We start from the raw sequence: 21,163 nt of genomic DNA on the forward strand, positions 1-21,163 counted from the left end.
TCTCCAATGTTACTTGCTCGAGCTGTAGCTTGTAGTTTATCCTTTGACATTTTACCTTGATGACCATTAGTTTTGGAGTTATTATAAAAATGCTTGATGCAAGATCTGTGCTTAACTTAAGGAATAAATTCATAAGTGATGCTTTAAATCCCTTCAATAAAGAACAAATATTTATATTCAAAGTAATTTTAAGGTATAATATAATTTGTACTTATATAAATGATTTAGGGCAAGAAAATTTACCTTTTGTTTGTTAGACATTCATGTCCAACTATAAGAATTTTTTGTATTGATATCTTCATTTAATATGTTGATGAATCAAGTGCACATTTTTGTACTTTTAGTTTCACCATAATAAAGGCAATAAAAAATATGCAATTGTTAGCATCAATCCCAATATTAACTAGCAAATATCTTCCATAACTTCATTTTCAAGTGACAACCATCAAAATTGATCAATAACCTATAATGGTTAAAACTTTTAGCACATGTCTTCAAATAGACACATCATTTTTGAAGAAACCACCATCTAGTTTACATAGAATACTAGAACCAACATTGATCTTCTTATCTCTATATCATACTTTTATATTTTACCATATTGATCCATATAATTCTCTTTAATCTTTTGTATAGCTAATTGTTTTGCCTTCCATAACTTCATCTTTGACACACCAAATTCTCAAAAGAAAGCAAAGAAAAATTAGGGTTAACATGGAACCAAAACATTTACTTGTCTATCAAACATTTGTAATCCATATTTTTATTCACATAATCTTTGCAACAAGTGTGCATCGACTTTTATGTTCTACCATGGTTAAACTTTTTACCTTATAAATTTCATTCATATCTTTCTTTACAAACAACTCTAAGCCAAATTTTATCATTTTTCTTAATTAAAACGTTGACCCTATCCTTAGTGCTGATACCTTTTAACTACTTCTTAAAAGAAAACAACGTACTAACACAAAAAGAAAGATCATTTTGTCAATAACTACAATAAACTTAGACTATTTCTTTCTTGGCTTGCTCACTTTAGTATTTTCAAATTCATAAACACTAACGCTATGTTTGGATATATATTAATAAAAGAGAGAAAAGAAAAATTTTTTAAAAGAAAGAAAAGGGTACGTGTACCCCTTGTTTGAATAGTTAAAATTAATAAATAAAAAAAAAGACATTCTAACAACCATTATTTGGATAAATAATAAAAAAAATAATTCATTATAATATATCTTTTCAATTATAACTTTTTTTTAATAAAATAACATATAATATACAAATATTTTTTATACTACCTAACTTGTATAAACAAATCTTTTAAACAAAATTGAGCATATTTACTGCGGTAAAATGTATTAGTTAGTTATTGATTTACTTTTAATTTTGTATTTAATTTAGCCTTTTAATTTATTTTGATAATAATTTAGCTTGTTTTGTTATTAAGACTTAAAAAATCATAAAATATTTATAAATTGTGATGTTATATAAAATACTCATAAAAGAAAATTATTTTTATAGAAAGTGTTAGTTATATAATCAAATCTAATATCATAATAAAAATATGGATATAATAATTTTTTTATAAAAGTAATTTTTTTATGACTTTCCTTTCCTTAGCTTTTTCCCTAAATTGAGGTATTAAAAAAAGTAAGGATTATAAAAGAAATCAAAAGTTATTGGGTTTCTACCTCTTTCCTTTCATTTAAATTAAAAGTTTATGCAAACAAAGAAAATATTTTTTTGTTTCCATTACTTTCGTTTATTTTCCTTTCCGTTCTTTCCCTTCAATCCAAACATAGTATAAATAAATCATTAGATGAATTTACAACTCCACTTTCATTCTTATCATCTTCAATATCAAATCTTATAGTATCTTCCATTATTTCACCATTCCTTTTGGATTTACTTTTCATTCTAGGTTTATAATCTATAATTTGCCATCTACCTTAACATTAAAGTCTACATTATTAGAAAACATTTCATCATCATCATCATCATCCATCTCATAATCATTTTCTCTAAAATCATTATCTCTATCACTATCATTATTCATATAATATACATCTACCTCACCCAACTTCTCTTTAAATTCAATATTTCCCATAAACACCACAATTTCTCAACCTTCTGTTGTATTTTAATTTTCATAAACTTCATTCTTATAAAGTTTATTCTCATGCACTTCATTCTTATTAACTTCTTTAATTACTACACTATTTGTACTACTTTTAATAGACTAAAAGAGTGGTGGGTTTGATTTTTGCTATATGTTCCTAAAGAAAATGACAACACTATATGTTCAAGTTTTTTACGTTTCATATACATTTGTCAACGAAATTTCTTTTTTTAGACCTTTTCTTTTTATTTTTTTAAACCAAAATTTTTTTAGCCAGCTCATACATATTGTACATGTAACAAGCCAGTTGGTGCTAAATGGATGCCTAACTGGCATTTAACTCATGCTTTAAGATTGGGCTAGTGGAAAAAATGTTTTGTTACTACCATATAAGGACTAAAATGTTACCTTTTAAAGTATAGAGATCAAAACAATATAGACCTCAAAGTTTAGGGACTAAGAAAGTAATTTACCCAATAAAAAAAGCAAAAGTATCATCGAAGCAACACAAAAAAGCTTAGGGTTTTTTCTCTTCTAAGGTTTTGGTTAGAAGGTTTTAGGAGAAATTTAAAAAATTTAAGGGTAGAAGTGTATGAAAAAGGTATAAGAAGGTTTGGTGAAAGCTAGGTGATCATTAATGATAACGATAGATTTAGATTCTTAGGTTTTGATTTTCTAAAGGTTTTCACAAAAAAAAAAATTTATGTATATTTCATTGACAGCGACACGTGGTAATCAGTGACAAAATGTAATGGTTGGATTTTGACTAGGAATAATAGATTAAAACAATACATTTTAGTTAAGTTATAAAATCATATCTCCAGAAAAAAAAAAAACACAAACAAAATATTTTTCAAAAACCCCTAACATTATTCAATGAATAGTAAATACAAAATTCTAAAAAAAAAAAACCATAGTTTCATCCCTATATAGGGAAAGCAACAAAAAAAGCTTAGGGTTTTCATTTTCTTAGGTTTTTGAGTGTAAGAATTTCTAGAAGGAGTTTGGAAAATCCAAATGATGGAGCATAGGAAAAGGATAAAGGAAAGTTTGATGGAAGTTTGGTAGTCATCAATGCCAATAGTAGATATAGGCTTTTAAGTTTCAATTTTTTGGAGGTTTTAATGAAAAAAAAAGTTTAGTATATATTTCATTGAAGATGGCACATGGTGGCCAATGATGAAATGAGATGGTTAAATTTTGGATAAAGAGAAGTATCATATTAACAGAGTATAAGAGAATGAGAGATTAATTTTTTTATTTTATTTTGGCTTTTATAACTTGACTAACATGGTATGTTTTGGGTTAAAGAGTTGAAAATTTTCATGTAAATAGACTCATTCTAGAGCCAAAAGAATTTCAAGTAGACGGACTCGTTTTAGAGCCAATCTAAATAAATTCAATCCATTTCAAATTAATTTTGGGTTTCTTTTACTTAGACAAAGCTCAATAACTTAAATTTATTTTGGGTTAAAATGTAAAAAATTTCCTGTGGATGAACTCGTTCTAGAATTTGTATTATTTTTTTAATTTGAATTTATGATTATTTGCCTATTTAAATTTATGAAATTATTTTAAAAATAAAACATAAAATGAAAAAATATTTTAAAATAAATTAAATAATAAACTAGTAATTATTTAGGAAAAATCTCTCAAAATATAAATTTTATACAAAGTTACAAATGGTAAGTTTTCTAAGTTATTCTAGGCAAAAAATGATCATAAAACTTTACCAAAAATGTTAAGGGAGTAATCCCAAAATTATTTTAATTAATGAAATTTAATTAAGAATAAAGCTTATTAAATATGATATGATTTTAAATAATTAAAATTTTGTAATAATATATATTATCAACTAATTGTTATTTTTTTATTAATTTAATCATAAATATATTAACAAGAATAAAAAATTCTTAAAAAATAATCTATCAAGGGAGTTGGTTAGTAGTGGATTTAATTTAGAGTTTATTTTATTTTATTTAATATTTATAGGATAAATCACACAAATGGTCACTTAACTATGTGTTCATTTTAAAATAGTGACAAAGTATTAAAATTTTCAATTTAATCACTAATGTTTGAATTGTTTTTTTTTTTTTAGATCATTGTACTATTAAATTGTAACTTTATCTATTGTGACTTAACTCATTAGAAATGGTTTAATTACATGGCAAATAAAAAGACAAAATGGCATGACCAACTCAAAAAATAGTACACGTTAGCTTTAGAGTTATTATGTTTAAAGGTTTGGGCTTTTGGTTTTGGTTTAGGCTTTAGAGAATGGATATTCTCTGAATGACAATAGAAATTAGGGTTGAGATTTTAGGGATTTTGCACTAAGATTATTAATCTTGCGATTTAGAAAGTAAATTAACGATATAATGATTGGTTTAAGGGTTCGAATTGACTATTACGATTGGAGTTCAAAATTATTAAGAGATGTTTTGTTACGATTTAAAGAAGATTTAGGTTTGATTTTGTGTTATTTCAATTAATGTAGGATCAAATTAGATGATTGTGTTAAGATTTATTTTAGGTTTAGGCAAGTAATGGACAAAAAGAAGCGTTGAATGGTAAATGACCATATGCTTGCTTATTGTACAAATTCAACTTGTTTATTTAAAATTTACCTTTTTTGCCTATACATGAATGCACTAGTTTTGTTTTTGCCTATACATGAATGCATAGTTTTGTTTTGAATATTAAATATGGTTTTTGTGAAAAAGTTTTTCTTATTGCTAAATATGCCAAGTCATGTTTCTTATTATGCATTGTATGGCGTTAAGCGCGTTAAATGGTTTTTGTCTACTTGTCGTGTATCATGGAGGTATGGTAAGCCATGCTCGAGTTTGAGTAGACCTGGCAATTCGTGTCACGTGTCATATAAAATATTGTATTCATGTCGTGTTTTACACGAAAATTACGTGTCACATTTATGTCAACACAAAAACATAAAATATAATTTATTTTATTTTATTAAGTCTATTTATGATTTTTTTAAAAATTTTAATTCATGTTATCTCTATATCTTTTATTAGTATTGCTTTCGTATCGTGTCATCATATTGTGTTTCAAATTTTTAAGTTTAGGTTTGAGTTTTTTTATGCATGTGGAGGCTATTATTGTACTATGCCAAGATGCTTTTAACAAAATTAAAGAATATTTGATAAATCTACCGATGCTAGTGCCCCTTTGTGGTACGAAAGCATTTGATATTATACTTAACTATGAACGAAGCCTCTATGAGATGTGTATTAGGGCAAATAGAAGAAATAAGCAAGAAGAAATAGGCCATCTATTACCTAAGCAAAAAATTTACTAATTATGAAGTCATGTATTCCTAACTTGAAAAAATATGTTACACTTTGGTATGGATTGCTTATCGGCTCAAGTAATATATGTTGTATCATACAACCTAGTTGATATCAAAATTAGATCCCTTCAAGTACATATTTGAAAAACTAATCTTATCACGAAGGATAATAAGGTGGCAAGTCATGTTTTCTAAATATGATATTGTATATGTGGTTCAAAAGGCTATTAATGAAAGTACCATAGCTGATTTTCTAGTTGACAGGGCTACTGATGATTCTAAGCCAGTGTAATTTGAATTCTTAGATGAAGATCTGATGGCTATTCTATCAATATAAAAAGAATTTGAGAATATTACATGAAAAATGTTCTTTAATAGGGCATTAAATGCTTCAAAACACGACATTTAAGCTACATTAATATCTCTTGAAGGAGAATATTTCCCTAGCACTACAAGATTATCTTTTCATTGCACTAACAACATAGAAGAATATGAAACATGCATCTTGGGATTACAAATGGCCTTGGATAGAAAAATCAAAACTTTGAAAGTCTTTAAAGATTCAACATTGGTAATTTATCAATTGAAAGGTGAATGGAAAATAAGGGATTCGAAGTTGATTTTATACCAAAAATTTATTACTAGACTGATAAAGTCATTTAAAGGCACCCAGTTCCAAAATGTGCCTCGAAAAAAAAATTAGATAGTTGATGCTCTTGCCACACTGCCAGTAATATTCAAACTGAATGCAAATACTGAGATTCAACCTATCAGGATACATACTCTTAAATCCCTAGCACATTGTGTTAGTGTAAAAAAAAAGTTAATGGATAGCCCTAGTATCTTGACATCATGCAATAGCTTAAGTACCATAAGTATCCTAAACATGCATCAGAGAATGATAAAAGAATTCTGAGAAGATTGGGTAGAAAAAAAGTTGGAATCAAGTTTGTTGAGATGTGTGTGTTGCAAAAGCAAAAAAAAAAATACTCAAAAAAGTACATGAAGGGATATGTGGGACACATGCCAACGATCACATGATGGTTAGACAAGTAATGAGGGCCGGCTATGACTGGTTGATGCTAAAACGTGATTGTATCAATTATGTAAGAAGATGCTATATATCTTATACTACGTAGATAAAATCTATGTTCCTCATACACTATTACATGTTTTGGCACCTCTATGACTTTTTTTTATGTAAGAAATAGATGTGATTGGACCCATCACCTTGAAAGCTTCAAATGGTCACCAATTTAGCCTTATTGCTAATGACTATTTTACAAAATAGATAGAAGTAACATCATATGCCAACATAACCCGATCAATAGTGTGTAAATTTTTGAAGAAGAAAATAATTTGCCATTATAGGTTGCCTAAAAGGATCATCGCTAATAATGCCAGCAATTTGAATAACAAGATGATGAAAGAAGTATGCACTTAATTCAAAATCAACCATCGTAATTCAACACCTTACATTCAAAGATGAATGAGGCTGTAGAGGCCACTAATAAGAATACCAAGAAGATATTGAAGAAACTGATTGAGATTTATAAAGATTGGTATAAGAAGTTACCGTTTGCTCTACTTCTATATAGAACATCAGTCCACACTTCTATTGAGGCAACTCTTTTTTCTCTAGTATATAGAATGGAAACAATCTTACCTGTCAAAATAAAAATTTCTTTTTTAAGAGTTTTGATGGAAGTACAATTGAAATAGGCTAAATGGGTTCACAATCGTTATGAATAATTGAATTTGATTGAGAAAAAATAGCTTGCAACACTCAATCATGACCAGATGTACTAGAAAAGAATGATATAGACACATGATAAGAAAATAAAGCCTAGATGCTTTCATGAAGGGAATTAGTTGTGAAAAGAATATTGCCTAATTAGCATGATAATAAAGGAAAACGGACACTCAATTGGGAAAGTCCATTTGTGGTAAAAAAGGCATTCTTTGGCAGCGTCCTAATTTTGGCGTAAATGGATGAGATTAATTGCCAAATCCTATAAACTTATATGCTATCAAGAAATAATATGTTGAAAAAAAAAGAAAAAAATGAGGATCCAGGTTGAAAACCCAAAAAAAGGTAATTGGATTTTAGGGAAAAATATTTAAATTGAAAACTTAAAAGAGGGGCTTAGGTATAAGGAGGAAATATGAGAAAATTGGGCTCCGAGCTTGAAATAGAAAGAAAATGGAGGCAACACCATGATTTACAATGGATAAAATGAAAGATAGATCATTGATTGATAGGTTAGAGGGCAAGATTGCCATCTGATGAGTTAGCATTACTGAAAGCCATTAATGAGACATGATTCTTGAAAGAATATTAAGAGCGAATGATTTGAATTTATCCTAATATTTAGTATATGGCAATTTTGGTAATAGTTTCTTGTTACCATTTCATTTGTCTGCTTTTTTCCTATGCAAAATTATACCTTCATTCTTTTTTTGCCACACAACTTTGAATTAAATCTCCGAAACTTCAATGAATACTTTTTTGGCTTTTTCATTCAAACCTTTTTGTTCATCATTAATTGAAAGAAAAAGAATTGCATTTAACATGATTTGTTGATATTGAACGATAATTTTCATAATCAAACTTGAAACATACACAAATAAGGCTCTAGGATTACTAAAACAAACAAATAGAGCTTTAAAAAAAAGAGTAAAGATGAAGTAGAAAGAAAATGAAAATGAAATTATGGAAAATGGAAACAAATAAAAAGACTGAAAATGACATTAAAAGATGCACATCAACTTGGATGAAAAAATGAATGATGACTGAACAAAAGGATAATGATGATGGAGAAATGGAAAAGAGGACTGATGAATAAGAAAAATAGAAAAGACAAATGATAAGGATAAGGGAAAAGAAGAAAGATGCTTTTGGTAGAATTTCATAAGATAACCACTAGAGACTAAGACAAAAAGATTTGAAAAGAAAAAGATATGCTTGAATTAAAGAAAAACTTCAATAAGATGAGTTCAGATATGTTTGAATTAAAGAAAGGATTCAATAAGATGAGTTTAATTTGATTACTAATGACTTAACCAAAACTGTAAATTTAAAGAATATTTATGATCATGAAAATTGTTTCCATAAGTACAAGTGCATGATATGAACGAGATATGTGGAACCATACTACTTTCCTTGCATTCATTATATACATTGCACACAAAATGAATTTGATCCTGAAAAAAATAAGTACATTTGAATAATGAACCCTTTTTGTAAAAAAAAAAAAAAAAAAAAGAAAGAATCCTTTAAAGAATATCAAAATCTATTTCAGAGCTTCCTATCCAACCCAACCTTCCAAAATAAGACTTTTCAAACTTTTTTGAGACTAGATTAGCCCTTTTCAAAAAGATTTTTAAAGTTACTTGCCTATGTTTATAAGAGCCCTTTCTAAAAATTATTTTTAAAGTCACCTGCCTATGTTTATAAAAGCCCTTTCCCAAAAGAGATTTTTAAAGTCACCTATCTATTTTTATGAGAGCCATTTTTAAAAAGATTTTTAAAGTTACTTGCCTATATTTATAAGAGCCATTTTCAAAAAGACTTTTAAAGTCACCTACCTATGTTTATAGGAGCTCTTCTTAAAAAAAAAAAATTTCTCTTCCAACATGAAAACAAATAAATAAACAAGACCCCCTCAGCCTTGGTCTCGGACAAAATATGTGTCTTAGATCTTTGTATTGTTTTTTATTCTAAAAAATACAAAAAGATGTAGTTGTAGACACTTAATTTTATTTGAGTAAAATTCGACCATTTGTGAAGCACTTTAAATTTCGACTCGGTTCAAATCCAATATTTCTTTAATTTTGGCAAGTTTTTAGAATCAAAATTTGAACCAATTTGACCATAATATCCTAAACTCAACTCTAATCAAATCTGGTCAAATTGAGTCAACTAAGTCAAACAAAGTCAAAATTAGTCAAACAAAATCTAAATTGATCAAACTTGGTCAAAACAATAGAACTCGGGTCAACCTTCAAAATTCACAACCCAATTGCAATCAATGTGGTTTAAAATTAAAATTTGTGATCTTTACAGCATTGAAAAGTCTGATTATATTTCGAAAAGTGTAAAATTATTAAAATACCTTTATAAGTATTTTCATAAATTGACATTTTCGAAGTAAAATTTTAGTGAAAATTTTTAAATCAGAATTGATTTTTTTAAAATAATTTTTGATGCATTGAAAACTTAGATCACACCTTGAGAGATGTGAAATTATCAAAATACTCTTAAAGATATTTTCATAATTTAAACTTTTCAAAGTTAGAATGTTGTGAAACACTCTAGATCATGGTTTGATATTATTTGATGATTTTTAAAATTTTAAAAATTTTGATTGTACCTCGAAAGGCATAAAATTATCAAAATAACTTTTAAGGGTAGTTTTGTAATTAATTTTTAAGGGTAGTTTTGTAATTTAATTTTTTTGAGTTCAATTTTTGGCAAAACTTTTTAGATCATGTTTTTATAATATTTGATGAATTTTGGTGCATTCAAAATTATAGCAATACCTCGAGAGGCATGAAATTATCAAAATACTTTTTAGGGTAATTTCGTAATTTGACTTTTCAAAGGTTGGATTTTCATGAAAATGTCAAATCTTAATTTCATATTATTTCATGATTTTTTGCATTTGAAAATCACAAAAATAAATACGAGAATATTGATTTCTAAGAAAATGGCTTAAATACTGAAAATTTTCTAAGAAAATGGCTTAAAGACTGAAAATTTTGTATTATGGGTAAAATGGTCTTTTCACTTGATCCAAAAGCTTTAAAAATCTAACTTTTGTAGTGAACAATCTAAGTTGTTGGATCACATTGAGAATCTTGATCTAATAGCTAAAGTTGGCTCCTTGTAACGAAAACAAGGGAAACATTTTAGCCTTTAGATGAACTTTTGATTTTAAGGCTAAGATTCAATTGCATGGGATATTTTTTCTATCTTCTTCAAGGGCTATTAGGGAGGACATTTTTTGCATTGAAAACACCAGAGGAGAGCTCATGAGAAAACAAAGGAGAGAAAGGAAAAAAATTGTGAGGAAAAAATAAGAAAAAAAATTCCTTGTGCTTTGTTGACTTGAAGGTATAATTTCTCAACATCCATATTTGCATTTCTTACATCCTCATCGCATTTTGCATTGCATTTTCATTTTGTTTCATTCATTTCTTTGTTGTTTTTCTTGAAGGTTTCTAGCTCATTTTCTTATTCAAAGTTTGAATCAAACTTCATCTAACTAATTAATAGTTGGAGTGAAGCTAGAAAACAAACAAAAACAAAACAATCCACCATTCAAAAAACAAGTTGGAGGTTCAACCAACCTCTTTCACCATAGCTAAACCTCCTATTGGCTCTCTCTAAATGTTTTCTTTGCTTGTTTTGCTACCTATGTTTGTTTGGTTGATGTTTCACTTGTTATTTGTTTAGTTTATGATTTAGTTTTGTGGTATATGATGGTGTTTGGCTCCTATTCAAGTTGTTCATTTCCTTAGTCATTTTAGCTTACTCCATGCTTAATAAATGCATTCTCATGACTCAAATCTCTTTATGTGATGAGTGAGTAATGCTTATTTGGATGAAATGGAATGGAAATGTGTTTAAGGAAACATCATGGAAGGTTCGCCCATTGTGTTCTTCTTGTAGGCCGAACCTTATGCTTATTTTGGTAAACATTTGTTACTTTATTCATGATTGTTGGATTGTGTGTTAGTTATAATTTTCAAGTTTTCAAGTGGATAAATTAAATTTCTAATAAAAAAATGTTGTTTTAATGGTTCGTTTGAGTGATTTTTTAAAGTTGTTTGGTTGGATTTGAATGATAAACAAATGGTGGAACATTCAAACCAATTTCAAAAGTCTGTTATGTTTGATCCTTTTTTTTTTTTTTGGTTTTTACATGCATGTCTTTTTGTGATTTAGTTTTGTAAATACTTTGTTTTGTAATTATTTTTCTCATGTCATGCTTTTGGCAAATCCATTCATTAATGTCATTTTTGTAATTTGCTGTCACATGTCCATTTTCATGAAACCTTAAAAACTTGAAACCCTAAATTCTCATTAAACCTTAAACGCCAAACCCCAAACTAACCTAAACCCTAAACCAAACCCCAAATCCTAACCTAGACATCAAACCAATCTTCAAATCTTAAAACCAATCGTTCATTAGCATTTCGTTTTATCTTGTCATCACCTGTATTTTTATATTATCCGTATTCATACTTTGCCGTTCATGTTATATTGTCATGCATTCATCATATTTTATTACATTTATGCATCTCATTCATTTGTTTTCAAAATTATGTTTTTGAAAGTAAAAATATTTTAAAATAAGATAATATCTCAAATAAATATAATCATTGAGATTTGGTTTAACTATAAGTGATTCTCGGTGATTATTATTTATGAGAGGTATTATATCAGCTTTGTGGGGCAATTTGAAAATCTTTAAATTAGAGATATTTGTAAAACTCTACCTAATTATAGGATAATGAAAGAAGTATTTCAATATTTAAGGTGTTTTCACCTTGATCCAAAAGTTTTTTTTTTTTAATTTTGATTTATTTTTGTTTTCAAAAAAAAAAAGAAAATGAATTAACTTTAAACATTAAGACAAATATGACCATTTTTATCAAAATTAAAGCATAGCATGCAATCAATTAGTATCGCCTTCGACAGGTGCTGTAGGGGTGTTAATCATCCCTATACATAATCAACTCACAGACCCAAACTTTGTTTTCGCAGATCGTAAATTTGTTCTTTTTACAAAACTTTAAACATGTTTTAAATGTTTTATTAAAATGACAAAATTTTTAGGTGGTCAATCACACCCTAAAAAAAATTAATGGTGACTCTTGGTTTTGTTTTTATCAAAAATATTTTTAGCCCCTATTTTTCAATTCCCTACTCATCTAGCTTTCAGGTTAGTTATCTTCGGGTCCCAAGATGTCACGACAAGTTTAACACACTTTTTAAGGATATAAATTATATGTTTAAAGGTAATATTAAAAGGTATGAGGTTAAAGACGCTTTGAAAAGGATGAACATAAAGAGAGTTATAGCACTAGATGGAATTCTAATTGAAGTTCGAAAACGCTTTGGTGAAATAAGGATAAAATGGTTGACAGATCTTTTCAACAACATTTGGTTTACTCAAAAGATGTTAGAAGAATGAAGGAAGAGTACTCTAATGCCTTTACACAAGAATAAAGATGATATACAAAATTGTTTGAATTATTGAGGAATATAGCTTATGAGTCATATTATGAAACTTTAGGAAGAAGTAACTGAATATAGGTTGCGACATGAGGTCACTATTTTTGAAAACCAATTTGGGTTTTTGTTAGGATGTGCCACAACTGAGACAATTCACCTATTGAGGCTTTTGTTGGAGGATTTTTTGGTGAAAAAAAAATCTACATATGATACTTATCGACTTAGAGAAAACATATGATAGTTTTCGAGAAATGCTTTTATGATTCTTAATGAAGAAAGGAGTTCTTTTAAAAGTACATTAAAATAGTTAAAGATATGTTTTAAGGAGTTGTAAAGAATGTTAGGATGATTGGGGGTTTGACTTACAACTTTCTCATTACCTCAAGATTGTGTCAAGGTTTAGCACTAAGTCTTTTTTTTTTTTTTTTTGCATTAGTTATGAATGATTTCATTTGATATATCTAAGACAAGTTGTCATGGTGTATGTTATTTGCCGATGATATAATCTTAGTTGTTGAAACTATTGATAATTTTAATGTGAAATTAGAATTATTGAGGTATACACTAGAGTATAGAGATTTTAAATTGAATATATCTAAAACTAAATATATAGAATGTAAGTTTAGTAGTCATAGGGAAGTGAGTGCTGGTGTGATTAAGATAAATGATGACGTAGTATCAAAGAGTAGTCATTTTTTATACATGAGATCAATTATTCAAAGCGATGTTGAGATAGAAAAGAATAAAAATCATAGCATTCAAATAGGACAGATGAAGTGGTGAAATGCGTTGGTGTGTTGTGTGATTGTAACATGCCTTTAAAGTTAAAGGTAAAGTTGTATAAAACAATTATAAGACCTGTATTGTTATATAAAATTGAGTGTCAAACTCAAGAAACAATATAAGAAGAAAATAAATGTAGTTGAGATAAGGATGCTAAGATGGATGTATGGTAAGATTAGAAAAGACAAAATTAGAAATGAAAAGATTTAATGAAAATTAAGAGTAATCCGAATTAAAGAAAAGAGAGTCATTTGAGATGGTTTGGACATATAAAATGTAGCTCTATTAGTGCATTAGTTAAGAAAAATGAGTTTCTAGATTTTGAAGAGACTAAAACTTTTAAAGATAGATCACGAAAGATGTGGATACAAGTAATAAAAAATAATATGAAGGTTAAGAAAGTAGGTGAAAAATATTTTTTTTATATAAAAATGAATAGTGTAAGAAGATTCAAAATTAAAATTTAACATAATTTTTTTTTTTGTCTTTCGTAGTCGATCTCAAAATTATAAGATATAAGATGTAGTTTATTGTTGTATAACATTTTCCAAGGAAATGATATAATTCAAAATGAATTAAACAGTTATCTGAACTACAAGCCGAAGGAACAAATAGTTAGAACATTGGTAAGTTGGGGACACGCCAGAGGCGTCAAAGCAAAATACATGAAAATAAGTATCATCATGTATCAGTACTGCAAGAGCAAGATTCATCGTAGAAAATGTTTAACTAATTTCTGCAGCATTATTCTGTTTAACATCATGTAGTAATAACATTTTCTGAGTATTTTCTAAGTCAGTGATGCTACTTTTAAGATCAGTCGAATGGTTCCGAAGGTCAATTATAATCATACATTTCAAAAGAGTATATAATAATTATCTAACAGTATTCATTTACTCATTATGTTTTTGAACATGAATTCAATTTTGTTTTATGTGGGGTATAACTTATAATATCCTTAATCTATCTTCTTTTTAATTTTGAAATTTAATTTAGCTGATTCATATATTTATTTTTGAAAGGTGGTACCAGTAGATCTAAATTGTGAATTGCAGTACTTGTAATTTTTTTTTATTCTCAGACGTCCTTTTAAGAAAACAAATGGATAAGAAAGTCTCTTAAAATGGGAAAATTAGATGCATGGTGAGGTAGGGTCGAAGGTTTAAGGGAAAAATACATTTGGATCTCTTCACGATTTCCAGAAAACATTGGAACCACAATTGTATTTGTCCTTTCCTTCACATTCCAAGGCCAAATCATCAGACATGAATGGTACTTTCTTCATCCAAAAATACCAACAACAAAAAAAAAAAAAAAAAAAAAAAGCTCAACCAAATATCGTCATGAAATAGTCAACTAAAACTTGCAAAAAAGCGTTAAGTGAGAATTGAACCTTTTGCTTGCAAGATCATGGCAGCCAGTAAAGTTCTCAGGGAACTTGCAGCTGCCAAATTCAACTGTGAATGCTCTGGCAAAGCTTGTTCCACTTGTGGCCAACCTCTTCTTAGCATTCAATTCCTGCAGGAATATTGACCAATGACCTTATACCAATGATCACCAACTTAGTCTACAAGAATTCCTAGCATGTTGATTGATCTTCTTAGTTTTCATAGCAAAAGCATACCTTGTTAGCTTTGCTCTTTTAAAGGTAATCATCAATGACCCCAGCATTTGCAGAAGAAGCAGCAGCTGCAGTGAAAAGGGTTGCTGCCAAATAGACCATAGCAGCTCTTCTTCCATCACCGGCACGTGATTCTTTGGAATCAGAAACTTTAGCCTGCTGGGCTTTGATCAGAGGCAGCTTGTGACCACCAGAGACAACTGGGGAAGCAACTGAAGGCACTGAAAAAAGCTTGGCATTAAGCTCAGATGATCCATTGCCTGAGATAGCATAGTTGCATGCCAAAACGCTGGAGTCCATGGCTGCCATTGCTGCAAAATGGACTTTGTTTACTATAGAAAATGGAGTTTAATTGGCCTTTTCACAAAGTCTCTTAGTATAATAGGTTCGTGCTCGGGGATATCTGATAAGGAGTGATGTGGCAAGAGGAGATGATGAATTGCATAAAAATATTGTGGTTGAAGTGCAGATAAGGTGAGATTGCCTCCCACTGGAAAACTTTACTGTTCATGCTATTTTTGTTGCAATTAGAGTTGTGGCAAGCTTGAATTTTGGCTGCACTTTGGGATCTTAAAATTTGTGCTTGGTATCTCTAATCTCTCTGCCTCGCTAGGAGTCAAGAGACTCGGCAGATAACAAAATTTTTACTGCAATTCAATGGCGTTGCATCAAGCATGGCAGCTTGAAGATGACGTCAATTAAAAAAATAATATAATTTGCATTAACAAAATATTCAGTGATGTGTTTCAATTCTATAAGTTTTTGTTGTCTAAAATCAGTAAAATTGAAAATAAGTGACAATTTAATAAAATTGGAACATTGAATCACGATGGAGTGACGTATTTTCCCTTAACCCCTAAAATTAATACAGCAATCAATCTGTTCAGTCATATAAAAAGATTGACAATTGACATATTTCATACTGCTCCATAATTGCAGGTATCAGTTAGGAAATAGAAAAACATTCCATAATAAATGGTTTCCAAGAAAAAAAAAAAAGGTTTTGGCGACAATAACTTAAATCCAGAAAGACGAGAGCATGAATATCTATCTTCAAAAACATATATAAAACAAGTTTTTCTACATATAGAGACCTTCGGGAACCCCTTCTTTCTTCTTGAACATCACCTTTTCCTTGGCCTTTTTAAAGTCTGCATGCGTCACCTGAAACGTGGGATGGGATTTACAAATCAAACAGTTAATTCAGGCAATTACCCAAGAACGTCTAGATTTAGGTAAAACCTCTAGTAGCAACGTGAATGGCATCAACCATGTGCTAACGACAGTGATATTACACTACTAATTACAGGTACCAATCAACAGCCTGATTCTACATAACAAAGGAGAAAAATCAGAAATCCCTTTAACTACTTGGGCAGAATTACAGTACCGTCAGCAGTCTAATACAAGCCCAAAATATAAGCAGGTTATCGAGGAAACGACCCTAAAATAGAAGAAAATGGGGCATCTTCCACTTGTGGAGTGCAGATAAAGGAGTTAAAGGCTGTCTCACAAGGATCTTAATTAGCAGCTCAGAACTTCTCGTTGCTACTCTTTTCAATTAATTCATTTTATATTTATTGCTTAACTGTTAATGATATGCTAAAAATGTTCTGTTTTTCTACTACAGGAGGTACATCATTCTGCAATATACATTCCCAACTCCGAAGAACATAAAATGACATAAGATATCTGTATTTAATCTTTTATTTTCTGTGTCTTACAATAACAAATGAAAAAAATTAGCAAATTTCATTGCACCCTATGAAAAATTGAAAGAGAAAAGAGAATTTGATGTATATATATCTCTATTTCTACAACAATTCCATCCCTACTAGCTATCAATCTGGAATTTAGTAACTAAGATACCTTCACCTCATAAGAAAAAAGTGCAGAATTTCTTCATTAAGAATTCATGTCTCACCTTCATGCGTCGCTCCCTTAAAGCAAGTAAACCAGCTTCAGTACATATTGCTTTTATATCAGCTCCAGAGAACTCATCTTTAGTCATAACAAATTCTTCCAAGTTGACGTCATCAGCCAATGTCATCCTTGATGTATGTATCTGCAATCCACAATTTTAAATGTGTCTAAGTATAATAATGAATCAAGCTTTATAGACTCAACCCACATAGAAAAAATGAGAGAGAGAGAGAGAGAGAGAGAAATGAATTCAATGTATAGCTTCAACACAATCATGCAATGCAATACATACCTGGAAAATGCGCCTCCTTGTTTTGATGTCAGGGAGAGGAAATTCAATCTTCCTATCAATTCGACCAGGGCGAAGCAAAGCTGGATCAAGACTTTCAATTCGATTTGTTGCAAGAATCACTTTGACATCTCCTCTTGAATCAAAGCCATCTAACTGGTTCAGCAACTCCAACATGGTCCTCTGAATTTCACGTTCACCACCAGAATGGGCATCATACCTGTGGGCATATTAGTGAGAAACATTCCAAGTGTACTTCCATCAAGGCATAGCTGTTTTACTAATATACCTCTTGGTGCCAACTGCATCTATTTCATCAATAAAGACAATTGAAGGGGAGAGATCATCAGCAACTCTGAAGAGTTCCCTCACCAATTTGGGACCATCTCCCAAGTATTTCTGAATCAATTCACTGCCAACAACACGTAAGAAAGTTGCTGATGTAGAATTTGCAACTGCCTGCAAAAGATGACACGACAAGCTCAGAATTATATTGATAAAGCAGTTCCAACCAGTAAAGCTAAGCATGTCATACGAGTGCAAACAAGTAGCCATTACCAAAAATAAATAAAGGGGGATAAATGAGTAGCAAGCATAAAATTATTCCCTAAACGCTAACAAACTCAAATTAAGCACAAAAACAAAAATCGCATTCATGTAGTATCTCTGTTCTCTACTATGTGTGACCATATCTCTGCCTCATAACCTAGTCAAAGAAGGAATTTTCTAATGCCAATGTTAAGATGATGAACAATGCAGTAAATATAACTCAGCATGAAAAAAGAATTAACAAGGGGATAAAGCTCATAAATGTAGTAAAAGATTCAAAACCTAGTCACACAAAGACCTTCCATTATAACTCTATGAGAAGATTAATAATGAACTGAACATGAAACATCAATGGACATAAAAATATGAGACACTGATGGTATGAAGTCCATGCAAAGATTGTCACATTCTAGCCAAGAAAGGAAGCTCCCACTATAGATCAATTATAAGGATGTTGTACATGCTTGTCCATAAAATTATACATAATTGATGTTTTAGGAATTTTAGGCTTCACTTGTCTTATAAATGGCCCCTCTATTGATTTTTGGAACTTTGTAACAGTAAAAGATAAGAGTACACACCTTTGCAAGCAAGGTCTTGCCTGTCCCAGGCTCTCCATATAAAATAACTCCTTTTGGAGGCCTTATACCAATGTCCTCATATAATTCAGGATGAGTAAGAGGCAGCTCTACTGCCTCTTTAATCTCCTGTATCTGGGCATCCAATCCTCCTATATCGGCATAAGATTCCAAAGGAGCCTTTTCAACCTTCATCACGGATACCATTGGATCAACTTCATCTTGCAGAAGTCCAACTACAGAAAGAACCTGAGAGGCCATATACAATAAGAAAGCATAAACATTTCTTTCCAAGAACATAGAACTGGCGAAAGACAAACCATAATATATTTGAGAAAATGCTAAATAATCTAACGAAAGAATAGATGCAGAAACCCCAAATGCAAGAATAGAGTTTATTTTATATAGATACCATTCAAAGTCAGGCGATCCAATTAAGATTGCAAACAAGCCAAGTTGATAACCGAAAACCATCCTGCATAAGCTTGTTTGTTCAAATTCTACATAGAACTCATGTGTGTTGAGAGCTCAAGGATAGTTGAGTTGAAGCTCGATTAAACAACCATTCTTTAAAGCTCATCCAGGGGCTCTAATCTTGAGTAAGAAATCATCAGGATTAAAACCCAATCATCCACTACTACAATTTTCAAATGAATTCTGTCCTATATAATAATTGTCCAACCACTAATTTTAAGCTTAATCTAACAATTGCACAAGAATTTGACTCAAAATGTATATTCAAATATTCAGCACATATAAAATTCAGCAAGGTTTTCAGCTAAAAGTAAAACTTCTTTTAATTACCTTACTATAAAAGATAAAATCTTGGAAAAATTTCCCTAGAATTGACTATAAATTGCATATCCATCAATTCAGCTCAAAAAGTTCTACTTGAGTTACCTTATTGTGCATCAAAATAGCACAACCAGGCTCCAGCTGGTCTTTATCAACAAAGGATAAAATGCCCACATAGTATTCAGGGCCAACCGACGACGAAACAATGGCGTGATTCTCATCGATGAGTTCCTCTAAATTGCCCACACTCATCGGGGAGCCTCTCAAATCATCGACTTTAGATCGGTCTTCCTCGGCTTTCTCTTCTTGGGGCTTTAGCCTTTCCTGGTTAGCAACGAACTCTTCTTCCATAAGTAAATAATCCTTTATCCGCTCCAGCTTTAACAGCCGCAGCTTGCACTTGCTCAGTGGGGTTACCGTTGGAAGCCGAGCTGCCGCTTCTGGACCCTTTTGTTTTCGTTGCTTCCGACCCACCCTCGCTGGGGGTGCGGCTGGCTCGAACTTCTTTTCCTTCTTGTCGGAGCCATCGCCTTTCCGGTCCCCAGGATGGCCCTGCCTGTTCATACCGCCCGGTGTTCCTTGACCCATGCTTTAAGCCTTTGAGTTCGGTCTCCAGAGAGAGAATGCTGAAGGTTTCTTCAAGTTTGGCTTTGGGATCAGGTTACCGTATTTATATTATGCTAACGAGGAGGGTACAAAGGTAAATGCAAAATATTTATGATAAAAAATAATGCAAAATATTTATGATAAAAAATAATGAAAAATAAGGAGCTTTTAAATTTTTTTTTTTTATATATATTCAAAAAATTTTTATTAAAAGAGAATCTATTTGCCTCCCATTAAATACTCTTCACACTTTTTTTTCACAAAATTATTTTAAAGTTAAATTATATAATTATTGTTTATTAAATTACTTTTTTGTTTTTTCTTCGCTCATTTTATATATATATATATATATATTTTTTCGTGATTTTTTTTTTTTACAATTCAATCCTAAACTTTAATTCATTAAAATTATTTTTCTTATATCTTACATTGTAAAAATGGATAGCCAAATAGAAAAAAAAATTGATGAGGATGAAAAAAGCCAAATAAATTATGAGATAAGCCTGTCTTAAATTTGAACTACAAATTTGTACATCTAAATAAATAGAAAATAATATACCAAATATGCATATCCAATATTATTCATGATATGTATATCTAATAACATATTGTGACTTCCAAATATACATATCCGACAAGTATTTTAAATTATCAAAAATATATATTCGAAAATAATTATGTATTATCGGATATGCATATTTGGTAACATAAAGAACTTATCATATACGTATATCTGATAACATAAAGAACTTATCATATACGTATATCTGATAACATAAAGAATTTATCAGATATGTATAATCCGTAACATACAAAACTTACCGAGTTTGTATATCCGATAATGTGATCATTCTAATTTTTTAAACTTTTTTCAATATGTAAAGCAATTTTGAAATGATACTTGTAGAATAGTATAAATCACTGTACAATTTGGATACAAGATACGATTACAACTCTTCATTTACTAAAATATATGTATTATGTTTTTAAAGTTATATTATACAGAGGCATATGCTAGTTTATATAGATATACAATGTGATAAGTTTAATATGTTGTGTAGCAAGGAAGCCTTAATTTCATGGGGTAGATAGGTTGGAAAAGATTATGATTTTGATATTGTTATTAAAAACTCTGATTTAGGAGGTCCAATGAGAAAACCTAAAACAAGATTGGTATATGAGTAAAGTGAAAACTACATTCAGCAAAAGAATAAGGCAAATGTAGAAATGCAGCGTAAGAGAACGAGAACGAAGAAGTGCGGTTGCCTATTCGAGTTACATGAGGTTGAATTTTGCAACGAACGATGAATGGGGTGTAAAAGTAGTATATAGGTTTCACAATCA

The 21,163-nt window shown here is 29.9% G+C and overlaps 2 protein-coding genes across 2 annotated transcripts; both read right to left on the reverse strand.

The window, feature by feature from the left end:
* Positions 1 to 14,766: 14,766 nt before the first annotated feature.
* PSAN (photosystem I reaction center subunit PSI-N, chloroplast, putative / PSI-N, putative (PSAN)) lies at positions 14,767 to 15,508 on the reverse strand. The gene is given in 2 exon segments (XM_022895199.2): positions 14,767 to 14,976; positions 15,083 to 15,508. Coding segments are annotated over 2 exon segments (468 nt in total). The 5' UTR covers positions 15,389 to 15,508; the 3' UTR covers positions 14,767 to 14,814.
* A 433-nt stretch (positions 15,509 to 15,941) lies between these two features.
* Positions 15,942 to 19,853, reverse strand: LOC111299759 (26S proteasome regulatory subunit 4 homolog A-like). The gene is made up of 6 exons (XM_022895197.2): positions 19,319 to 19,853; positions 18,422 to 18,667; positions 17,581 to 17,750; positions 17,295 to 17,511; positions 17,004 to 17,144; positions 15,942 to 16,243 (listed from the first exon to the last, which is right to left on the reverse strand). The coding sequence occupies exons 1-6, from the start codon at positions 19,799 to 19,801 to the stop codon at positions 16,160 to 16,162; spliced, it is 1,341 nt and encodes a 446-aa protein (XP_022750932.2). The 5' UTR covers positions 19,802 to 19,853; the 3' UTR covers positions 15,942 to 16,159.
* Between the last annotated feature and the right edge of the window lie 1,310 nt (positions 19,854 to 21,163).

The sequence above is a fragment of the Durio zibethinus genome, chromosome 18, assembly GCF_047325235.1.
Source record: "Durio zibethinus cultivar Kanyao isolate XHJ-2024 chromosome 18, ASM4732523v1, whole genome shotgun sequence".
Lineage (NCBI taxonomy): Eukaryota > Viridiplantae > Streptophyta > Magnoliopsida > Malvales > Malvaceae > Durio > Durio zibethinus.

Excerpts from the sequence above, each read along its gene's own strand:
- LOC111299759 (XM_022895197.2), bottom strand. The coding sequence starts at position 19,801 with ATGGGTCAAGGAACACCGGGCGGTATGAACAGGCAGGGCCATCCTGGG. Across the intron at positions 18,668-19,318 it reads CTATTTTGATGCACAATAAG|GTTCTTTCTGTAGTTGGACT; the intron begins GTAACTCAAGTA and ends ATGGCCTCTCAG. Across the intron at positions 17,145-17,294 it reads CAAGGAGGCGCATTTTCCAG|ATACATACATCAAGGATGAC; the intron begins GTATGTATTGCA and ends TGTGGATTGCAG.